General features: G+C 44.0%; 1 protein-coding gene across 1 annotated transcript in view; it reads left to right on the forward strand.

Moving 5' to 3' along the window:
• Positions 1 to 1366: 1366 nt before the first annotated feature.
• The window catches only part of LOC132826720 (microfibrillar-associated protein 3-like), a 29378-nt gene continuing 8586 nt past the window's right edge, over positions 1367 to 22158 (forward strand). Inside the window, exons 1-2 of the mRNA XM_060842837.1 lie at positions 1367 to 1786; positions 3373 to 3791. Of these exons, the coding sequence (XP_060698820.1) occupies positions 3527 to 3791 (265 nt within the window). The 5' untranslated portion in view covers positions 1367 to 1786; positions 3373 to 3526. The remainder of the gene's footprint in view (positions 1787 to 3372; positions 3792 to 22158) is intronic.

Here is a 22158-nt window from a genome sequence, read left to right on the forward strand (position 1 = left end):
GAAATGTAGTTAACCTTCTGAAGTAGCCTTAGGAAGCCAAAGTGTAATTAGGGATAGAGTCATAGAGATTTAATAGTATGGTTAAATGGCCATTCAGGTTATTATGCCAAGACCAGTCATCAAACATCTATTTATTCTAATCCCATTTTCTAGCACTTGGTCTGTAGCCTTGTATGCTATGCATTTCAAGTGCTCATCTAAATAATTCTTAAATGTCTTGAGGGTTTCTGTCTCTACTTCCTTTCAAGCAGTGAGTTCCAGATTCCAAAAGCCCTCAAATTCCCTCTAAACCTCCTGCTCCTTAAAATCCCCCCAGTATTGCCCTCTACAAGGGGGAAATGTTTTCCCTATCTACACCCTCATATCTTAGCACATTTCAATCGGGTCATCCCTTGAGCCTTCCCTAGCCTAAGGAAAACAATCACAGCCTATCTAGTCTCTCTTCGTTGCTGAATTGATCCAGCCCAAGCAACATGCTGGTGAATGTCCTCTGCATCTTCTTCAGTACAATCACAACTTTCCTGTAGTGTGGTGACCAGAACTGCATACTGTTCTCCGGCTGTCTCCTAACTGATGTGTGATGCAGGTCATCATAAGCTCCCTGCTGCTGTATTTAATGCATTGATTAATAAAGGCAATTATGTCATATGTCTTCTTAACCACCTATCTACCTGTCCCGCTGCCTCCAAGGATCTGTGGAGATGTACACAGGGTCCTGCTGATCCTCTCTACTTCATAGGGTCCTCGCATTTGACATGTACTCCATTGGAGTTCTTTCAAAGTGCCTCAACTCACTCTTTTCAGGATTAAGTTCCATTTGTCACTGTTCAGCCCATTTGACTGGTCTGTCTAATATCATTGTATAGTGTAAGGCTTTTTTACTTTCTGTTTAACCACAATAAATGTTGGCCCAGCATAAAAGCTCACATCACAAGTCACATGAAAAAGTCCTTCAGCAATAACCCTGAAGAAATGCGAATTAACTGAGTCGTTTCTAGTGGCCATCAGGGGAGCTTTCTGTGTGCGAATTGGCTACTACACGTCCCATACCATAAGAGTGACTGCACGTAAAAGTACTTTCTTGGGTGCTTTGCGAGGTCCTGAGGCGCTATAATAATGCAATTCCTTTATTATGGGATGAAGGATTCGGAGACCCTGGAAGCAATCGATCAGCTGTGCAGCACCAACAAAAAAGTTGGGCAGGCATTCTTCAATACACAGCTGCCAGGGCCAGGGTGGGAAGGAGTGTGCGCATTTGATCATTCAGATTCCCGGGTCGGGGCGGTGCTCTGCGCGCAGTGAGGATGCGGGTCATTCAGGTTACGGGGCGGGCCCTTGCACTGTCGCTAGTGGTTGGGCGCTGATGTTTGTATGCAGCGTCCCGGGCGGCAGGGCTGACTGTGCCGTCAGTCAGTGAGTGAGTGTAGCGGAGGCAGAAGCAGAGCAGAGCTGAGCTGCATCTTAGTCACTTTACAAAAAAAAAGCCCCAGTCTAGGGGTATCGGCTCCTCCAGTTAAAGGGAAAAGGGGAGGGGATGACTGGTCAGTGCAGAAAGCAAAATTGCAACAAGTTAATCACAGGTAGAGACACAGCCTCGGATTAAATCAGAGAATTAACCTCTTTTAATTCTATTTTTACAAAATGCTTGCTAAATGCACGGGCAATGATTATAGAATGAGTGCAGTGAGAGGCTGAAGTGGGGGTGGGAGTTGCTTTTCCGAAGCTCGGTGCATGCAGAGGAGAACGAGGACAAGGTACTGCCGTGGTAGAGGACAGGGATCAGCTGGTGAGTAACATGCTTTACTGTCAGCTAACGCTACCTGCTTCCCATTGTACAGAGAGAGTAAGGAATAGACTGTTTAACACCTCCACGCACTCCATAAGCCTGTATTTATGACCACAGGTTCATACGACACATGTAAACAATCTTTATAAATATCGTCATGTATGCTTTATATGTATCCGCATTTTTCATAGCCCCTTTGATAATGCAGTGTCACCATATGCTTCTCAAAGGGACATATTTATCATATTTGGTTGCATACCTAATTTATTCTATGTGCCACCTAATATTTGGACACGTTCTGTGTAACCTACAAGGTTATACTTCAAGAGCTGGGAAGTGGGATTAGACTGGGCAGTTCTTTTTGTCTAGTACAGATGCAAGGAACCGAATGTCCTCTGTTTATATGTCGTTTCTTTCAATGTTTCTAATTGTATATGTCCTTTGAGGTAGTCGATATCTAGTATAGGTCATTGCATACGTTAGCTATGTAGTATACTGACAGCTTTTTTTTGTACCAGTACATCTGTAATACAGCTTTTTTTTGGTCTTTACATATTTGGTTGTCTGTGCAGAGGTTCTTTTTGTAGTTGCATTAGATCAAAACAAACTTCTGTAATAAATCTGAAGTCCTTTCACTCACTGTCTTTGGTGAGAGACTTACAGTGATTGTTCAGAGTTTGGCACACGTACTGTAGAAAGAAATCAGATTCGGTTTAATGCTATCCCAGTTCTGAGGCGTTTGTATATATCTTAAAATTGTTCGGAATAGAGCAAAGCCATTCAGCCCATTGAGTGTACACTGGCTATTTTGAAGAACAAGTGCAGTGTTTCCCCCACATGTTACTTTAATGTTTTTCCCCTTTAAGTATTCCCTTTTTGTAACCTATCATTATACTGCCCTGCAACATTGAATTAGACATTGTGTTACAACACCTAATCATATGTTTTGCAAGTAGATTTATTTCCCTTGTGTTGTATTTGGCTGTTTTGCTAATCACTTCAATCTGTGCCCTCTTAATGTCTACATATCACTTACTGGAAAGAGTTTCTCTCTTGTTTTTACTCTGCCTAAACCCTTCATTATTTTATAAAAGCCTCTGTCCACTCTCCTTCAGCTGCTCCTCCTTGTATCTGCTTCAGATGAACAATCCAGACTTCCCTGTTTGTCCACATAACTGCAGTCCCTTATCCCTGGAACCATTCTGGCAAATCGCATCTGTAAGTTCTCCAAATTCTTCATGTCCTTGTTCAAGCATGGCACCTGAATTAAGACCCAGTTCTCTAGCTGGGGCCAAGCGGGTGTTCAATTTAGGTTTAACACTATGGGTCAAGTGCTAGAAAGTGGGACTAGGTTAGAGTACTTGTTATAATTGGTGTAGACTTAATGGGCCTCTTCTGTATGATGTTATGAACCTTTCTTCCATGCAGCATCCTGACTTTTGTATTCTATGCATCTATTTATAAAGCCCAGGATCCCATAGGCTTTGTCACTGTTATGTTCACCTGTCATGCCACCTTCCAATATTTGTGCAAAGCACGCTTCTCTGTTCCTGCACCCACTTTAATATTTCTTTTTAAATTTCTAGGTTGCATCGATTTTGGACATGGCTTATTAAAATTTACAAGCCATAGCCTGTAACCAAGTGGAAACGCAGCGTGTGTCTTAACATGGGGGAAAAGGTATCCCTTACACACACATGTTTAATGGCAGGAAGGGCCAAGTAAGAACCTGGTGGGAAGATGTCTGTGCTGATTAGCCTGCATGGCAGTTTCTTCCTGCTGACCATCAGCTGCTGGTTGTGTGCCCTTGCCCAGCACAGAAATGGTAGTGACGGAAATGTGACGGGGCAGGAGGCTGGATGGGTGCCTTTCATCACCTCGCGACTGGATCACATCATTGTGAAAGAGGGAGTCAGCGTGACGATGAACTGCAATGTAAGTGGCAACCCTGAGCCGCAGATTCAGTGGTACAACTCCAACGGCCGCTTGCTGAACCAGGACGCTGGTAAGTTGGAACAGGACTCCCCTCTGAGGTGAAACAAAAAGTCAGAAAGCACAGCTTATAAAGTCACAAAGTGGAATAATCCTTCCAATTCCCCCTTTGTACATTCTTGGTTTGTAGGTGTTCCTGGCTGGGCTGGCTCTTCCCATCCCTAACTGCCCCAGAGAAGGTGGTGGCCTTCAGTTGCTGCAGTCCATGGGGCATAGGGACTGCCTTAGTGCTTTAAGGGAGGGAGTTCCACAGTTTTGACTCAGGTATAGAGAAGGGTACAGTTCCAAGTCAGGATGATGGTTAACTTGGAGGATGGTAATAATACTCGCAGGTTTACAAGGGGCTGTGTTTACAAGACAATCTCAACTGGTTTATTATCAAACAATGGAGGACTTTATGCATCCAGTCAATCATTGGCCTTTAATGGAGTTATCTGATTAGACCCACTCTCCCTGTTTATCCTGATGGTACTGCAGTGATTCCTATGCTGGAGGAACTGATGTAAGAAGAGAAATTGAATCAATTAGGACTATGTTCACTGGAGTTTAGGAAAAGGATGAGGATGGTGAGGGGAACCTCTTAGAAACTTATAAAACTCTAACAGGACTGGACGATAAATTCCCAATGACCAGCGACTTCAGACTTGGAGGTTGTAGTCTCAGGATATTGTGTAGGTCATTTAGGTCTGAGATGAGGAGAAATTTCTTCACCCAGAGAGCGGTGAGTCTGTGGAATTCTCTGCCACAGGAAGCGATTGAAGTCAAAATGTTGAATGCTTTAAAGGAGTTAGATAGATATAGTTTTTTGGGCAAAATGGGTCAAAGGATGGGGAGAAAATGGGAACAGGGGGCTGAGTTGGAAGATCAGCCACAACCATATTGAATGGTGGAGAAGGCTCAAAGGCTTACTCCTATTTTCTATGTTTCTATGCCCTTACTCCTGCAATTGTTTCCTTTTTTGAGTATTTTCTTTTCAAAAGTTCCTGTTGAATCTGTTTAAATTCAGTCAGTGAGTTCTAAATCATTAGTGTCACTTTGCTTCAAAAAATGCATTCTCCTTATTTCATTTCTCTGGTTCTTTTGCCAGTCCTTTTAAAATCTGTGTCCTCTGGTTACTCACCCTCCTGCTAATGGACAATTGATAATTCACATTTGTCAGGAAGAGACTGTCAACATCCCTTGTATTTATGAGTCATAAAGTCATTCACACGGAAACAGACCCTTTGGTCCAATTGGTCCATGCTGGCCCATGTTCCCAAACTCAACTAGTTCCACCTATCTGTATTTGGCCCACATTCCTCTAAATCTTTCCTATTTGTGAACCTATCCAAATGTCGTTTAAATGTTGCAGCTGTGCCTACACCATTCACTTTCTCTGGAAGTTCATTTTGCACACAAACTACTCTCTGTGTAGAAACAAAAAGTTGCCCATCTCATCCTTTTTTTAAAGGTTTCACCTCTCACATTGAAAATATACCATCTAGTTTTCTCCCCCACCTAGGGAAAAGAACCTTGTCATTCACATTATCTATGCTCGTTATGGTTTTGTAAACCTCAATAAAGTCACCCCTTAACCTCCTATGTTCCAGTGAAAAAAGACCCAGCATTTCCAGTCAATTTTAATATCTCAAAACCTCCATCCTGACAATACTTGGTAAATTTTTTTTTGAACCCTCTTCAATTGAATAATCTCCTTCTTATAAAAGGGCGACCAGAACTGCACGTATTACTGCAAAAGTTACATCACCGACACCCTGTATAACCTCAACATAATGTCCCAACTCCTCCACTCAATGGTCTGGACAATGAAAGCAAGTTTGCTAAACACTTTCTGAACCACCCTGTCTACCTATGACGCAAATTTCAAAGAATTATGCACCTGAACCCTTAGGTCTCTCTGTTCTACAATACTACACAGGGCCCTCCCATTAATTGGATAAGTCCTGTCCCTGTTTCTATTACCAAAGTGCAATACTCGAAATACCTTTCCTAAATCTTCGCATGACCTCCTCTGCTCAGAGGCGAACAATCCTTTAAAGTTATAAAATCCACAAAAAAAGCTTTATCTCACTGGTACTCACTCTAAGTTATTACATTACTACACTTAATTGTTTGGATTATCTACTTTAAAATGGCAGAAATATGTAAAGAAAACCAATCACTGATTGTTATTTTGGTAAGTTGCTTTCCCACGCAGAAAGCAGGACCAGGGCGGTGTGAGCAACTGAAAATCTTCAGAACCTGCCCTTCATCTCTGGTTGACCCCACTGTGTGCCAAGCTAGATCGGTCTGATCATTTTTTAAGCTGCTTGAGTGTAGTTCCATCAAAACTACGCAGTCCAAAAGATGGACTCCTGGCAACCTGTGAGCAACGCTACTAAGGATGAGCTGATTAGTATCAGTGTGTTTATGAGCACAGGCCATTCACTCTGCTGTGCCAGTGTGAACACCAATTGAACCTAGTATTAGTTGAAGTTTTGTGTGGGGCGTGTTTATCTGGAAGAACTGGTTTTGTGTGCTGGTGTCGCGATGAGACAATGCAAAGTTGCTCACAGCTGTTTAATTAGCAGAACTGCCTCATTTGTGGAGATGGTTGCAATGTGTTACTGCCCCTATTGTTTCTCTAAGAAGATATGCAAATATTTAGTGTGGAGCAAAGAGGAAGGACATTTGACCCCCCCACTGTACTCAGTCGGGACTTAGGAATTAACCCAGTTCCCCTGCACTTTCCCTATTAACCTGCAATTTTTACATTTTTGCGTATTTATCATTCTCCCCTTTGCAAATTTGTTACTGAGCCAAATTCTAAGCATTCTTTCAGGCAATGCATTGCAGATCATAACGACTCATTGCCTGAAACATATTCTCTTCTCTTGCTCAGCTGGCCAATTGTCTTCAATTGTCACCCTTTGGTTCCCAATTGAAAATCTATTTTTTTTTGCAGTGAATGGACTTTTGCAGTCTATTAATGCCAAGGTAGAATTCCATAGTACAAAAGGTCAGATTAGACAATTAAAATTGTTAATAATCAGCAATTCAATCTATAGAGCCTGACGCAATGAAACCAAACTTTCATTTCATGACTTTGAGATGCCCTAAATTAAATACTTTTTGAAATTCAGTCACTAATGGAATGGAACTGTTACAGCTAATTCATACAGAGGGAGCCATGTTATAATCTTTTTAGACGTGCTGGTTGAGGGATAAATATTGGCCAAGACTTTAAGGGAAAACTGTCCTACTCTCCTGAAGAAATATTTCTGAGATTCTTTATGCCCATCTGAGAGGACAGACCCTGTTCAATTTCTCATTCAGAATGATTTGAGAATGCAGCATTCCCATAGTGCTGACCTGAATCATAGAATTCCTAAAGTGAGGAATCAGGCCATCGAGTCTACACTAATCCTCCAAAGAGCAGCCCACCCAGACCCGCCCCTCCCCCACTCCCCCATCCCCCAAATCCTGCAAATTCCCTCAAGACTAATCCACCTAGCCTGCACATCTTTGAACTGTGGGAGGTCAACAGAGCACCTGCAGGAAACCCACATAGACACAGTGAGAATGTGCAAACTCCACACAGATAGATAGTCATAGAGATGTGTAGTACAGAAACAGACCCTTCAGTCCAACTCATCCATGCCAACCAGATACCCTCAATTAATCTAGTTCCATTTACCAGCACTTGGCCCGCATCCCCATAAACCCTTTCTATTCATAAACCCATCCAAATGCTCTTTTAAATGTTGCAATTGTCCCAGCTTCCATGACTTGCTCATTCCTTACACCCACCACCCTCTACATGAAAAAGTTGCCCCTTAGGTTTCTTTCAAATCTTTTTCCCTCACCCTAAATCTATGTCCTTTAGTTCTGGACTCCCCCACACTAGAGAAAAGACCTTGTCTATTCAGCCTATCCATGCCCCTCATTATTTTAAAAACCTCTATAGGTCACCCCTCAACTTCTGACACCCCAGGAAAAATAGCCCCAGCCTGTTCAGCCTCCCCCTGAAGCTCAAATCCTCCAACCCTGGCAACTTTGTTGTAACTATTTTTTTGAACCCTTTCAAGTTTCGCAACATCCTTCCTTCCTATAGGAGGGAGACTAGAATTGCATACAGTATTCCAAAAATGGCCTAACCAATGTCCTACGCAGCCTCACCATGACCACCCGACTCCTATACTCCATGCTCTGACCAATAAAAGAAAGCATACCAAACGCCGCCTTCACTATCCTGTCTACCTGTGGCTCCACTTTCAAGAAATTATGAACCTGCACTCCAAGATCTTTGTTCAGCAACAATCTCCAGGACCTTACCATTAAGTCGACAAGTTCTGCCCTAATTTGTCTTTCCAAAATGCAGCACTTCCTATTTATCTAAATCAAACTCCATCTGCCACTCCTCGGCCCATTGGCCCATCTGATCAAGATCCCAATGTACTGAGGTCACCCGAGGGTGAAATCAATCCTAAGTCCCTAGTGCTGTGAGGTAGTGGTGCTAACCACTGAGCCACTATGGCACCCAAGGTAGAGCTAGCTATGGTTTTCAGGATTAAAGGGATCAAAGTGTATCAGGAGAAAGTGGGATCAGGGACTGAGTTGGATGGCCATCCATGATCATATTGACTGGTGGAGAAGGCTCAAAGGGCTGAATAGGCTACTCCTGCTCCTATTACTGTAGTGATTCAGATATAACATTTGTGTCTTTGAGTCATCAGGTTGTTAAAGTATGGATTCTAGGCTGACAGTCTAGTGCAGCACCAATCTTCCAGCTGCACTGTAATTGCCAGTTTACATTATGTGCTCCAGTCCTGGGCTTGAAACATCAGCCCTCCTAATTAGGGGTGACCGAGCTAAGCTGATGTCCAATGAAGAGTCTAAATCCCTAAGATGTTGTTTAAAAAAAACACAGGCATTAGGAATAACTAAGAAAGTTGACCAGCTTTCCCACCCAAATTGCACAATGACTTGTTGGTATAGGATTTCGAATTGGAGAACCTAATACTTTTATGTTGGAGAGAGCAGTATTGGTGATGTGTTTTGACAGGAAGAATAGAAGAGATGAATATTGTTTAAGTGGAGAAGATCTGCAGAAAGCTGTAGCACAAAAGGATTCATGAGGGGCTTGACAGGAAGGTGCTGAGAAGTTGTTTTCCTTGTGTGATCAATCAGACTCGATGGGCTGAATGGTCTACTACTGCTCATGTCCTTGGTCATATGGTGGAATTTTTTCAAGTGTTGAGAAGAGTCTGGTGGATATCAGCCCTAAGTCCTTTCTCTGTGCACTTAGAGTCTCTAACAACTTAGTTTAGGACATTGCTGTATTTACATAGTAATTGGGCCCCAAACTACCTCTGATCTGGATATTCCACGAGGACTAAGATTTTTACAGAGTCGCTTCACATTTTGGCCACAGGTAGATCTTCTAAATCGGATTGTAGATCACATTGATCAGGGCAGCATGGTGGTCTCCTGGCTAACACTGCTGCCTCACAGCACCAGGGCCCTGGGTGTGATTCCACCCTCGGGCAACTGCCTGTGTGGAGTTTGCACATTCTCCCAGTGTCTGTGTGGATTTCTCTGGGTGCTCCGGTTTCCTCCCACAGTCCAAAAATATGGAGGTTAGGTGGGTTAGCCATGCTAAATTGCACAAAGTGTCCTGGGATGTGTAGACTAGGAGAATTAGTCATGGGAAATGTGGGGTTATGGGTAGTGGGGGGGTGGGATCTGGGTGGAATGTTCTTTGTCGGGTCAGTGCGGACCCGATGGGCCAAATGGCCTCGACCTGCACTGTAGGGATTCTATTGTATCTGGCTGCATAACAACAGCAATATGCATTTATGTAGTGCCCTTAACACATGGGAGTTTTACTGTGTTGAGTGGAGGAATTGTTCAATATCGTTTCACTATAGAAGCTATTAAAGCGAGTGACCTAAAGCTTGGTGAAAGAGGTTAGTTTTAAAGTCTGTCTAAAAGGAGGAAAGAGATTGAGAGGGTTAGAAGGTAATAAAGGATGCTAGGGCTTGGAAGGTCAATGAATGACATTCAAGGACCGATTTAAAAATTTAGATGTATTCGACCAAATTGAAGGGATACAGAGATTTTGAGGGTGGGGAAAGAGGAATGCATTGTCAAGTTTGAGAGCATCAGAGAGTTAAGGACAGGTGAGGGCATGGAGGGATTGAAATAAAAGGATTAGATTTTTTTTAAATTGAGGCATTGCCGGATGAGGAGACAATGTAGGTCAACTAGCAAAGAGACGAGAGGTGAACAGGATTTGGTGAACATCAGAGCTTTAGATGAGCACAAGAAATCATAAAGGTATCTATGGAAACTCCTCAGAATGAAAACTTATGTTACAGTTAAAGGTGTAAGAATTCTAATCAAAAGAAACTTTGGGAACAGCAATGTATTTTAGAATTTTACCAATCATCTAAAAGATAGAATGCTTCCATTTATGATGTGTCTAATCATGTCCAAAGAGGGCGGCACGGTGGCACAGTGGTTAGCACTGCTGCCTCACAGCGCCAGGGACCTGGGTTCGATTCCCACCTCAGGCGACTGACTGTGTGGAGTTTGCACGTTCTCCCCGTGTCTGCGTGGGTTTCCTCCGGGTGCTCCGGTTTCCTCCCACAGTCCAAAGATGTGCGGGTCAGGTGAATTGGCCATGCTAAATTGCCCGTAGTGTTAGGTAAGGGGTATATGTAAGGGTATGGGTGGGTTGCGCTTCGCCGGGTCGGTGTGGACTTGTTGGGCCGAAGGGCCTGTTTCCACACTGTAAGTAATCTAATCTAATCTAATCTCTCAAAGTAATCTAATGTGGTAGGGATTGGAAGTGAGTTTATGACAGAGAAAAGGAAAATGGTGTATAAGTTAGTAAGCCCTAAGAAAGACAAAATACATCCTTGGGTCTTGAGTCAGGAAAGAGAGGCAGGATACTGCTGAGGCCAAGTAATTGAGTTTTGGGACAGTATTAAGTGTGCCACAGAACAAATGTCTTCACTGTAAGGTCTATTTTATAGAAAGAGCCAGTAATAATTTGGGAAATTAAAGACCACTTCATTTGAAATTTGTGGTTGGCAAGTTGCAGAGTCTCTAATTAAAGTTTTAATGACCACTCATTCAGATAAGCTAATTAGGACTGGCCAACATGGTTTGCAAAGTGAAGACTATGTTGAACAAATCTCTGAATTCTTAAGGGGGTGGAGATGGTAGGTGCAGTACATGTATCCGTTTGGACTTCATGAAATCTTTCAAAAAGGTATCATCGAGATAGGAGTGAGATTAAGAGTTCAGGAATTAGAGAGAGAGTAGCTAACTGCGTTACAAATTAGCTAGCAGGAAGAACACCGAGTTGGAGTTATGGGAAGTTTTTAGCATACTGCTGGGAGTGGCTAACATTCCAGGTTTTCTGGTCTGAGGCAGTTTCTATTCCATGCAGCACTTAGTGATTTGTACAAAGTTTTGGGGTGACTGGTGTTGGAACTTGGTACAAAAAAATGGAAAGTTAGAACATAGAACAGTACAGCACAGAACAGGCTCTTCAGCCCACGATGTTGTGCCGACCACTGATTCTCATGTATGCACCCTCAAATTTCTGTGACCATATGCATGTCCAGCAGTCTCTTAAATGTCCCCAATGACGCTGCCTCCACAACTGCTGCTGGCAATGCATTCCATGCTCTCACAACTCTGTGTAAAGAACCCGCCTCTGACATCCCTTCTATACTTTCCTCCAACCAGCTTAAAACTATGACCTCTTGTGTTAGTCATTTCTGCCCTGGGAAATAGTTTCTGGCAATCGACTCTATCTATGCCTCTCATTATCTTGTATACCTCAATTAGATCCCCTCTCCTCCTCCTTTTCTCCAGTGAAAAAAGTCCGAGCTCATATGGGCGGCACGGTGGCACAGTGGTTAGCACTGCTGCCTCACAGCGCCAGAGACCCGGGTTCAATTCCCATCTCAGGCGACTGAATGTGTGGAGTTTGCACGTTCTCCCCGTGTCTGCGTGGGTTTCCTCCGGGTGCTCCGGTTTCCTCCCACAGTCCAAAGATGTGCGGGTCAGGTGAAATGCCCATGCCCGTAAGGGGTAAATGTAGGGGTTGTGCTTTGGCGGGTCGGTGTGGATTTGTTGGGCCGAAGGGCCTGTTTCCACACTGTAAGTAATCTAATCGTAAGTTAGGTGCAGTTTTATAAAATTAGGACAGGCTACAGCATTGAGGTCACCTAGACGAAAGTGAGGACTGCGGATACTGGAATTTAGAGTCGAGAGTGTGGTGCTGGAAAAGCACAGCCGGTCAGGCAGCATCTGAGGAGCAGGAGAGTCGATGTTTCGGGAAAAAGCCCTTGAGATATCAGGATAGTAGGTTTACAATTGGTAGCTGAAATTTGGTGTGACTAAACAAGAGATTATGCATTTTGCTTTTAACAAAAGACACCCAGGTGATTACACTTTGAATAGAAATAGCCTTTGTACTGTCAGAAAGCTGAAGAATCTGCACATGCGGATTCACATGACTTCAAAAGGCAGCATTTTAAGTTGATAAGACTCTAAGAAAAAGTTAATATCATTCTAGATTTTATGATTGGAAATTTGGACTCTTAAAGTCCAATGGGGAGGCAGTGGCCTAGTGGTACTGTCACTTGGTTGTTATCCCAGTGACCCATGTAATGCTTTGGGTATCCAGGTTTGGATCCCCCCACAGCAGATGGTAGAATTTGAATCCAGTAAAAATCTGGGATTAAGATCATGAATCCATTGTTGATTTTCGGAAAAACCTATCTGGTTTAGGGGAGGAAACACCGATGCTTACCTGGTCTGGCCTTCATGTGACTCCAGGCCCCCAGCAATGTGGTTGACTCTTAACTGCCCTTCAGGCAACTGGGGACGGACAACAAATGCTGGCCTTGCCGACAACACCCTCATCCTGTGAATGAATTTAAAAACGTCAAAGCAGCAATGAGACGAGCACAATCATTCAGTCCATTGTGTCTGATTACAGCAAAGAACTGCGGACACTGAAAGTCTGAAATGAAACAACACTTGCTGGAGAAACTCAGCAGGTGTGGCAGCATCTATGGAGAGAAGAACGGTTAACGCTTCGAGTCCAGTGACCTTTCTTCAGAACTCTGAATACATTTAGCGAGTTCAATTAGTTTGATGTCTTTACCCTTTCTATATGGCCCTGTAACTATTTATCGTTTAAAGGAGCTACACAATTGGAATTTTTATTGGATTTGATTCTATCATTTTCCAAGCAACATATTCTTGTTCAGAACAACGTAACTGCATTTAAGAAAAGTTCTACTCTTTCCCCAACACTGACTTTTTAACCTTTTAAATTAACTTAGGCCTGTATTCTCTAGTTATTGGCCCATCTACCAGTAGAAATAGTTTTCTCCTTATTTACTCTATTTTAAGCATTAATGATTTTCAGATGCCTCTATTAAACCTGTCTGACACCTGAACAGGGCAGTTTTCTACTCAAAATTGTAAAAGCACAAAACCTTGAAGCTTGAGCAAAGAAAAAATGTAAAGGATTTGGACACCACTAGTGTGAGGAACTCGAGCATGAAGAAAAAGTTGTGAAGTGGCATTTTTATATTCCAAACATTGCAGATTGCAGGGTAATTTGATGAGGGTTTTTAGAATTAGGAAGGAATACAATGGGTTGGATTGAAACTGGTCTCTGCAGTTGAGAGGTTGAAAATGAAGGTTATCACTTTCTATTAAAAAATTAAGAACTTAAAAGAGCTCCATTTCATGTCTGCCACCACCTCCCATGACTGGAAACAAAGTTAAACTAACTCAACAATCATGATTATATTATTTGAAGGGGAAGAGGTTGAAGGAATAGGGAAGGAAGTGGACTAATGGTGGTTCGGTTGATATGTTAGTATTCGTGGTGAAAGACGCTGTTCAATATTGTAACTCGTGCATACAAATACGTTTCAGTACTACAGGACTATGTATTTATATGGTTAATGTTCTATTAGGCAGCGGCATTATTAAGAAAATTTAGACACCAGGTCAATAGGAAGTTTGTAAAAAGCTTTCATTGGCGACACGGGTTTTAGAGAGAGAGAGAGAGAGAGATATTTAGAAAGGGAATCTCAGAATGGAGGACCCAGGTGCAAACACTGACAGGGTGGAGCAGGGTGGTCAAAAGGCTGAAGTTGCAGGAGGTTAGCTATCCCAGGAATTGTGGAGCCGGAAGAATTGATAGGCATAAGGAAAGATCAGGCCATGGAGCTGAAAATGTAAAAGCCTTTAAGGAACTCAAATTGTGAGCATATGCTGTTGATGGTCAGGAAAGACCAGTGGGAATCAAGCATGCTCTATATATACTTTTTTTTATTCATTCATGACATGTAGCTGTCATTGGCTGGGTCAGCACTTATTCCCCATCCACAGTTGTCTAGAGAAGGTGGTGTTGAGCTGCCTTCTCACAACACCCTTGGGGGTGGGGGTGGGGTGGGGGGAGGGGGGTGGTAGTATGGAATTGGGTAGGTGTTGGACATAGATTTATGGACAGAGTGATGAGTGGAGACATGAGGCAAAGCACAAGGTGCAGTAGCAAAAGTGGGCCATGTAGCCCACTGAGTTGCTCTGCCATTCATTGAAATCATGGCTGATCTGATAATCCTCAACTCCATACTTCTGGTCTTTCCCACAACCCTTGATTTCCTTGCTGATTAAAGATCTGTTTATTGCAGCCTTGAATTTACTTAATGACTCAGCTTTGACTGCTCTGTCTGGTAAAGAAGTCTTCAGATTCCACAAGAAAAGTGATGGCCTAGTGTTATTATTGCTAGGCTATTAATCTATAGCTGCAGCTACTGTCCTGGGCATCCGAGTTCACATCCTGTAGTAGCAAATGGTAGAATTTGAATCTACCATGGTAGAAGTATGAAAAGAAGGCTGGAATTAAGGATGACCACAAAAACATTGCCAATTGTTGGAGAAAATCCCATCTGGTTCACTATATCCTTTAGGGAAGGAAATTACCATTCTGACTTAAATGGTAGCCTACAATTGCAATTGGGATCGCACCATTCACACAGCTCTGCTTCCAATACTTGACTGCCTGGTCCTGAATAACTGTCCCCTTCCCTCTGACTCACGGTCCTGTTCCATCACTGTGTATCATTCCCTGAATGAAGTGGGGATCCGCACAGGAGGTGGAGTATCATACTCCAGGACCGGGGGTTACAGTCTCAGGATTTGAGGTAGGCCGTTTAGAGCTGAGATGAAGATGAAGATGAAATTACTTCACCCAGAGAGTGGTGAGCCTGTGGAACTCTCTCTGCCACAGAAATGCAGGTGGGCCAAAACGTTAAATGTTTTCGAGAAGGAGTTGGATACAGTTCTTAGGGGCCTAAAGGGTTGAAAGTATATGGGGAGAAAGCAGGAACAGTGTACCGAGTTGAACAATTGGCCTTGAACAAATTGAATGGTGGAGCAGGGCCGGATGGCCTACTCCGGCTCCTGTTGTTTGTGCTTTTACAGGGCAGCAAGAACTAGAGCAGGGTAGACACCAGGCTGCAAAATGTGGTGCGAGCATTCCTCAGGTGTGCAGGCACCAATGGCACTGCTCATGTGACTGTGGGCAAGACATGTCCCACCTTCCAGTTCCAGGTGAACATTGATGACATCGAGGGGAGTTCTTTTTAGTATATCTTCTCACACACTTTCCTAATCTCTTTTGTGAGATAGTGAGGAAGTATTGGGAGGATTGACCATCTTTTTCTCAGCCCATTAAACTGCGCCCAGGATGCTCTTTGACCTTATCGTGGTTTATAAAATCATGAGGGCTGTAGATTAGGTGAATAGCCAAGGTCTTTTCTCCCTAGTGTTGGGGATACCAAAACTAGAGGGTGCAGGTTTAAGGAGAGATGGGAAAGATTTACGCTATGTAGTCTACATTTGCACAAAACTTTAGTTAGGCCACTTTTGGAATATTGTGTGCAGTTCTGGTTGCCACAGTCTCCGAAGGATATGGGTGCTCTGGAGAGGGTACAGAGAAGGTTTAGCAGAATGTTGTCTGATCTGGAGGGTTTTAGTTATGAGGAGAGGTTGAATAAATCCGGATAGTTTTCACTGGAAAGATAGAAGCTGAGGGGCGACCTGATCAGGTCTACAGGATTATGAGAGGGTGGATAGTTGGAGGCTTTTTCCCAGGTGGAAAGGTCAACTACAAGAGGTCACAGGTCAGATGGGAGTGGGTGAGTTCAGGAGAGAAATGTGGGGAGCATTTTTCAGAGCATGATGGGTGCCTGGAGCGCACTGCCAGTGCAGGTGGTGGGAGCAGGCATGTTAGCAACATTTATGATTTATCTCGATAGACACATGAATGTAAGGTGAACAGAGGAATAGAAACTATGCATGGGCAATAAGGAGCAGGTCTAAACGAGAACCAGGAATCGGCACAGGCATGCTGGGCTGAAGGGTCTGTTTCTGTGCTGTATAGTATTGTATATTGTATTTTTTTTTAAAAGGGACTCAATAGGTATCATTTTCAGAGGGTGGTGCATGTATAGAACAAGCTGCCAGAGGAAGTAGGCGAGGTGTGTACAATTACAACATTTAAGATATTTGGACAGGTACATGGATAGGAAGTGTTTAGAGAGAAATGGGACCAGTTCAGTTTAGGAAATGTGGTCAGCATGGGCGACTTGGGCTGAAGGGTCAGTTTCCGTGCTGTGTGAATCTATGACTCTTCCATGTCCAACAAGCCCTATCATGGGAGCTGAAGCCAGAACGTCTGATGCAGAGGGTAGGAACTCCGTCTTGTCCTAAGGGAAGACAATTCAAGAATATGATCACTGGAATGTGAGGCTGGTACTGAAATGGTAATGATGTTTATTTGAAGGGCTGGTGTAAGCATGGCGCCATAACAATCCTGTGATTCAGAAGCAAGTAGGTGCAAAGGTCATGCCTCAATTTATACCATCTCTGTTAAAACGATGTACCATTTCCAGTTCTCCTGAAAGATTCCTGATCTGAAAAACTGTTTCTTTCTCCACAGATACCATAGAACCCGCTGAGTACTTCCAACATTTTCTGACCTTTTCTTAAGGAAATGTGAATAGGTTTCTGTTAGCATTTCACAACTTTCCACATGCGACTCTTCAGGAGTAGGCTGAAGCCAGACTGGTGTTCATTTAACCGTGGTGGTTGATTCAGAAATGTCATGTTGACTTTTGGCTTTAAATGAAACCCTTGTACAGTTAGCCATGTTGGCACTGCCTCTGTATAGCATTGCAGCTTGAAGCAGCGAATTGGCAGTTTAATTGGTTTTTACTTTTTAGAAAATTAATTCACAGACTGAGGGAGTCGCTGGCTAGGCCAGCACTTATTGCCCATCCCTAATTGCCCAGAGGGCAGTGAAGAGTGAACCGCATTGCTGTGGGTCTGGAGTCACATGTAGGCCAGACCAGGCAAGGATGGAGACAAAAATAAAACAGCAGCTGCTGGAAGCCAAAAGAGGCAGGCCGGAGACCGGAAGAACACGGCAAGCCAGGCAGCATCAGGAGGTGGAGAAGTCGATGTTTCGGGTGTAACCCTTCAGGACTGGGTGTAGGGGGTGGAGCTGAAGATAAAGAGGGTGGCCCTGAAAAAGGGTTATACCTGAAATGTTAACTTCTCCACCTCCTGATGTTGCGTGGCTTGTCGTGTTTTTCCAGCCTCCTGCCTGTCTAGACCAGGTAAGGATGGCAGTTTCCTTCCCTAAAGGATATTAGTGAACCAGATGGGTTTTTTTTCCTGACAATCAGCAATTGGTCATCATTAGACGCTTAATCCCAGATTTTTGTTGAATTCTGTCGTGGCAGGATCCAAACCCAGGTCCCCAGAACTTTACTTTGTTCTCTGGATTACAGACCAACCATTGCCTCTCTTTTAAACAGTCGAAATATATTTGGCCTGTGCCAATATCAGTGCCAATATTGTGAAAGAGTAGTTGGTCTCATTACCCTGCTCCTTTTTCAAAGAAGTGAAATTTTCCCTTTTTAAGCAATGATTCAATTGCAAGTGCTTTGGTGAGGGTGTATTGAAAACGCGAGCAAGGTGGCTATGATGGAACTTTATATGATGATGGCCGGCTGGAGTACTGTCTGTGGTTCTAGCCCCTGCCCTATAGGAAGGATGTGATTGCACTAGAAGGGGTGTAGGGGAAATTCACCAGGATGTCACCTGGGCTGGAGCAATTCAACTGCGAAGAGAGACTAAATTGGTTAGTGTTGTTTTCCTTGGAGTGGGGTAAAAAATGAGGTCTGCAGATGCTGGAGATCACAGCTGAAAATGTGCTGCTGGTCAAAGCACAGCAGGCCAGGCAGCATCTCAGGAATAGGGAATTCGACGTTTCGAGCATAAGCCCTTCATCAGGAATGAGCGAGAGTAGCCAAGCAGGCTAAGATAAAAGGTAGGGAGGAGGGACTTGGGGGAGGGGCGATGGAGGTCTGTGCAGAGGAGATGACCTGGGGGGTGCAGTGAGAGAGAGACTCACTTTTTCCTTGGAGTGGAGCAGACTGAGGAAGGACATGATTGAGATATACAATGCTATGAGGGGCATGGATAGAGCAGATAGGGAAAGACTTTTCTCCCTAGTATAGGAGGGTACAGTCTTAATTGAGGAAAACAATCTTCACGGTGCCTCACAGCGCCAGGGACCCGGGTTCAATTCCCGCCTTGGGCAACTGCCTGTGTGGAGTTTGCACATTCTCCCTGTGTCTGCTTGGGTTTCCTCCAGGTGCTCTGGTTTCCTCCACAGTCTAAGGATGTGCAGGTTAGGTGAATTGGCCATGCTAAATTGCCCGTAGTGTTAGGGGCATAAGGCAGGGTAAATGTAGGGGAATGGGTCTGGGTGGGTCGGTGTGGACTTGTTGGGCTGAAGGTGCTGTTTCCACATTGTAGGGAACCTAATGTAATCTACCAAATTTTAATGCAGAGGTGATGATGCCTGGAACTCACTGCCTGAACAGGTGAGAGAGGTTGCAATCCTCAAGGTGCGTAAAAAGTTTTTAGATGACCATTTGAAATATAGCAGCATACAATCCATGCAGTGGAAAATGAGATGAGAGTCAATTGATGCTAGGTGCCCAGAGTGTACACAGTGGGCCGAAGGGCCTCTCTCTGTGCTGTAAAATCTGACTTCTAATGATTTGCAAGAATGGATGAGGGTCTTCGGTTGCAAGACCAGATCGGTAGAAATAAAGTTGTCTTCGTTCAGACAAGAAGTTTGGGGAGGATATCTGAATGAGGTTTTCAATATCATGAAGGGTCTGGACAGAGCAGATGAGAAACTGTTTCCTTTTGGCAGGAAGGTTGAGAAGCAAAACACATTGGTTTAAGACGATTGGCAAATGAAGCGAAGATGCTGTGAGGTTACGATCAGGACTGCGCTGCCTGAGAGGGGTGGTGCAAGCAGATTCAATAGAGGCTTTTGAAATAAATTTGGAAGGGAGTAATCGCGTGATTGCGTTGAGAAAGGGTGTGAGGCCAGCTGGCAGAGAACCAGCATGAACTTAATAGCCCTCTTGAACCATTCACGTTCTAATTGCTGTACAAATGTTACCATTAAGTCTGCTTGGAGCTATAATCTAAAATGCACCCTAGTTCAAGAAAAAAAATCGCTTTGTCTCATTTTTTAAAAAAAAAGTCAGTGATCTGTGCCCTCTGATTACTGCACTGTCTGCCAGTGGAAACCACTTCTTCAAGTGTCCCCTGTCAAATGCCTCATGATTTTGAACCGTGCCAACACAGTTTTTCCTTTAACCTTCTGTATTCTAAGGAGATTGAACCCAGTTTCTCTTGTCCCTCCATGTTACTGGAGTCCCTCAGCACTGACACCTTCTTGTATGTCTCCTCTGCACCCTTTCTGAAGTGTTGCTTTCCTTTCTGACCTGGTCTGTGTCAGCATTTTGCTTTGTATTGGAGCTGTCCATTCTAACCCTGTCCTTTCCCATAGAAGGAATGTCTATCTCCTTGAAACTGTAGTAAACGGGAGTTCTTCAGGTGATGTTATTGTGTTTTTTTTTCTACCTGAGCCAATTCAAGGATATCTTCAACTCTCAATTGAAATCGAGACATTTGGAAGGATATTTTCTTACTTTGAATCTCCTGTTCTTTATCATAGAATTGTAAGGCCTTACAGCCATGAAGGGGGCCACTCAGCTGTCAAATTTGAAAGAGTTGTCAAAATTGTCTCACTTCCTCAGCCCCCTCACCATTAAAGGGGCTGATTTGTTGTTTGACAGTGACATGAATAATGTGGCTCGGTTCAAGTCAGCACCATTCTGACCTCCTCAAGCCAGGAGGTCGGAGTTTTGAGTCCCACTCTGAGACCTGAGTTACGTACACTCCACGCGGGGATACTTTGCATAGCGGAGTGAGTGCTGCATTGTCAGCGGTGCTGTCTTTCAGATGATGTCAATGATTGTGGGCAGCACGGTGGCACAGTGGTTAGCACAGCTGCCTCACAGCGCCAGAGACCTGGGTTCAATTACCGCCTCAGGCGACTGACTGTGTGGAGTTTGCACATTCTCCCTGTGTCTGCATGGGTTTCCTCCATGTGCTGTGGTTTCCTCCCACAGTCCAAAGATGTGCAGGTCAGGTGAATTGGCCATGCTAAATTGCCCATAGTGTTAGGTAAGGGGTAAATGTAGGGGTATGGGTGGGTTGCGCTTCGGCGGGTCGGTGTGGACTTGTTGGGCCGAAGGGCCTGTTTCCACACTGTAAGTAATCTAATCTAATCCTGTGACGCTGATGGAGAAAGAATTGAGAACCCGTGGTGGTGAGCTGTCCTTCCGATCAACACCATTAAAAGAAATGCAGCTTGCTCCACCCTGTTCTGTCTAATTAGCCATGTAGCAACATGAGAACTTTTAAAATTGGTTCCTGTGTACTTTAGGATATCCTGAGGATGTGAAATGGACTTTTGTATGAATTTGCAAATTCACTTCTCCCTTCTCAGGTGACAAAATGTCTCCACTCCACTCTGCTTGGCTGCTTTCCACTTGGCCCTACATCAAGCAGAGGGGTGTGTGTGAGTGTGTGTGAGTGTGTGTGAGTGTGTGTGAGTGTGTGTGTCTGTAGACCCCATCCCCTCCCCAAACTGTTTCTTTACACTGTGTGTCAATCTGAGCAATTTGTCTTGCCACCCACTGGCACTTTTAATTTGTTTGTATCCTGGTAAGAGTACAAGGATTGAAGGGAGCGTGTACGGGGAGCGTAAGTGGAAGATTTGATTCAGTGAAGTACACATTTCTGTTTCTAAAGTTAGCCCTGTGTGGCTTTCCTTGGGCTTTACAATCCTTGTTGGCTGATTCGCAGATATTCAAATGTTGCCAGATCACTTCAGGCTCTGTATGTGTGTAAAAGAGACTTGAAACACTTAGGGCGGAATCTTTCACAACTTTAGAGCACTTTCCAGGCAGTTAGGCAATGCTTTCAGCTGTAGTTATTGTTGTACTGTTGGAAAGGCAGCATCCGAGCATCATACCCCCACACAGACAGAAGATAATGACAATCCGTTTTATGTATCCCTCAGCCAGGTAGCATGTCGGTCAGGATATTGGAGAGATGTTCCCTGGTCTTGTTGGAAACATTGTCCTGGGATAGTGGGAATCTGGAACACACTTTCAATAAGGGTGGGAAAGGCAGAAATCCTCATTATGTTTAAGAAGAGTTTAGACGTGCGCTGGAATGCCAAGGAATCTAAAGCTATAATTGTGTAGGAAAATGGGATTAGAAAAGTTAGGTGATTGTTTTTGATTGGCACAGATTCAGTGGGTCAAGGGTTTTTTTTTCCTGTGCTTCGCATCCACGTGTGGGGGCTTTGGTTTAAAATTTCATCTGAAGTGCTTTTTCAGTGGGTGGGACGGTGGCTCAGTGGTTAGCACCACCGTCTTGCAGCGTAAAGGTCCTGGGTTCAATTCCAGCCTCGGGCGATTGTCCTGTGTGTCTGTGTGGGTTTCCTCTGGGTGCTCCAGTTTCCTCCCACAGTCCGCAGAATGTCAGGTTAGGTAGATTGGCCATGCTAAATTGACCAGGGATGGGCAGGCTAAGTGGATTGGCTGTGGGGAATGCAGGGTTATAGGGAGGGGGGTGGGTCTGGGTGGGCTGCTCTTTGAAGGGTCAGCGTCGGTGTGGTGGACTGAATGGCTTGCTTCCACACTGTAGGGATTGTATAGTTCTAACCTACTGTGCTGGATGTATTGATGCTAATTTTGTGTACAAGTTCCTGGAGTGGGACTTGCACTTAAAATCCAGTGACCCAGAGATTGTAGGTGTTATCCATTGTTCAGAAGGGATTTACCAGGATGTTGCTTGGTAAGGAAGATTTGAATTATGAAGAAAGGCTGGATAGGCTGGGGCGTTTT

This window comes from Hemiscyllium ocellatum, chromosome 2, assembly GCF_020745735.1.
Source record: "Hemiscyllium ocellatum isolate sHemOce1 chromosome 2, sHemOce1.pat.X.cur, whole genome shotgun sequence".
Lineage (NCBI taxonomy): Eukaryota > Metazoa > Chordata > Chondrichthyes > Orectolobiformes > Hemiscylliidae > Hemiscyllium > Hemiscyllium ocellatum.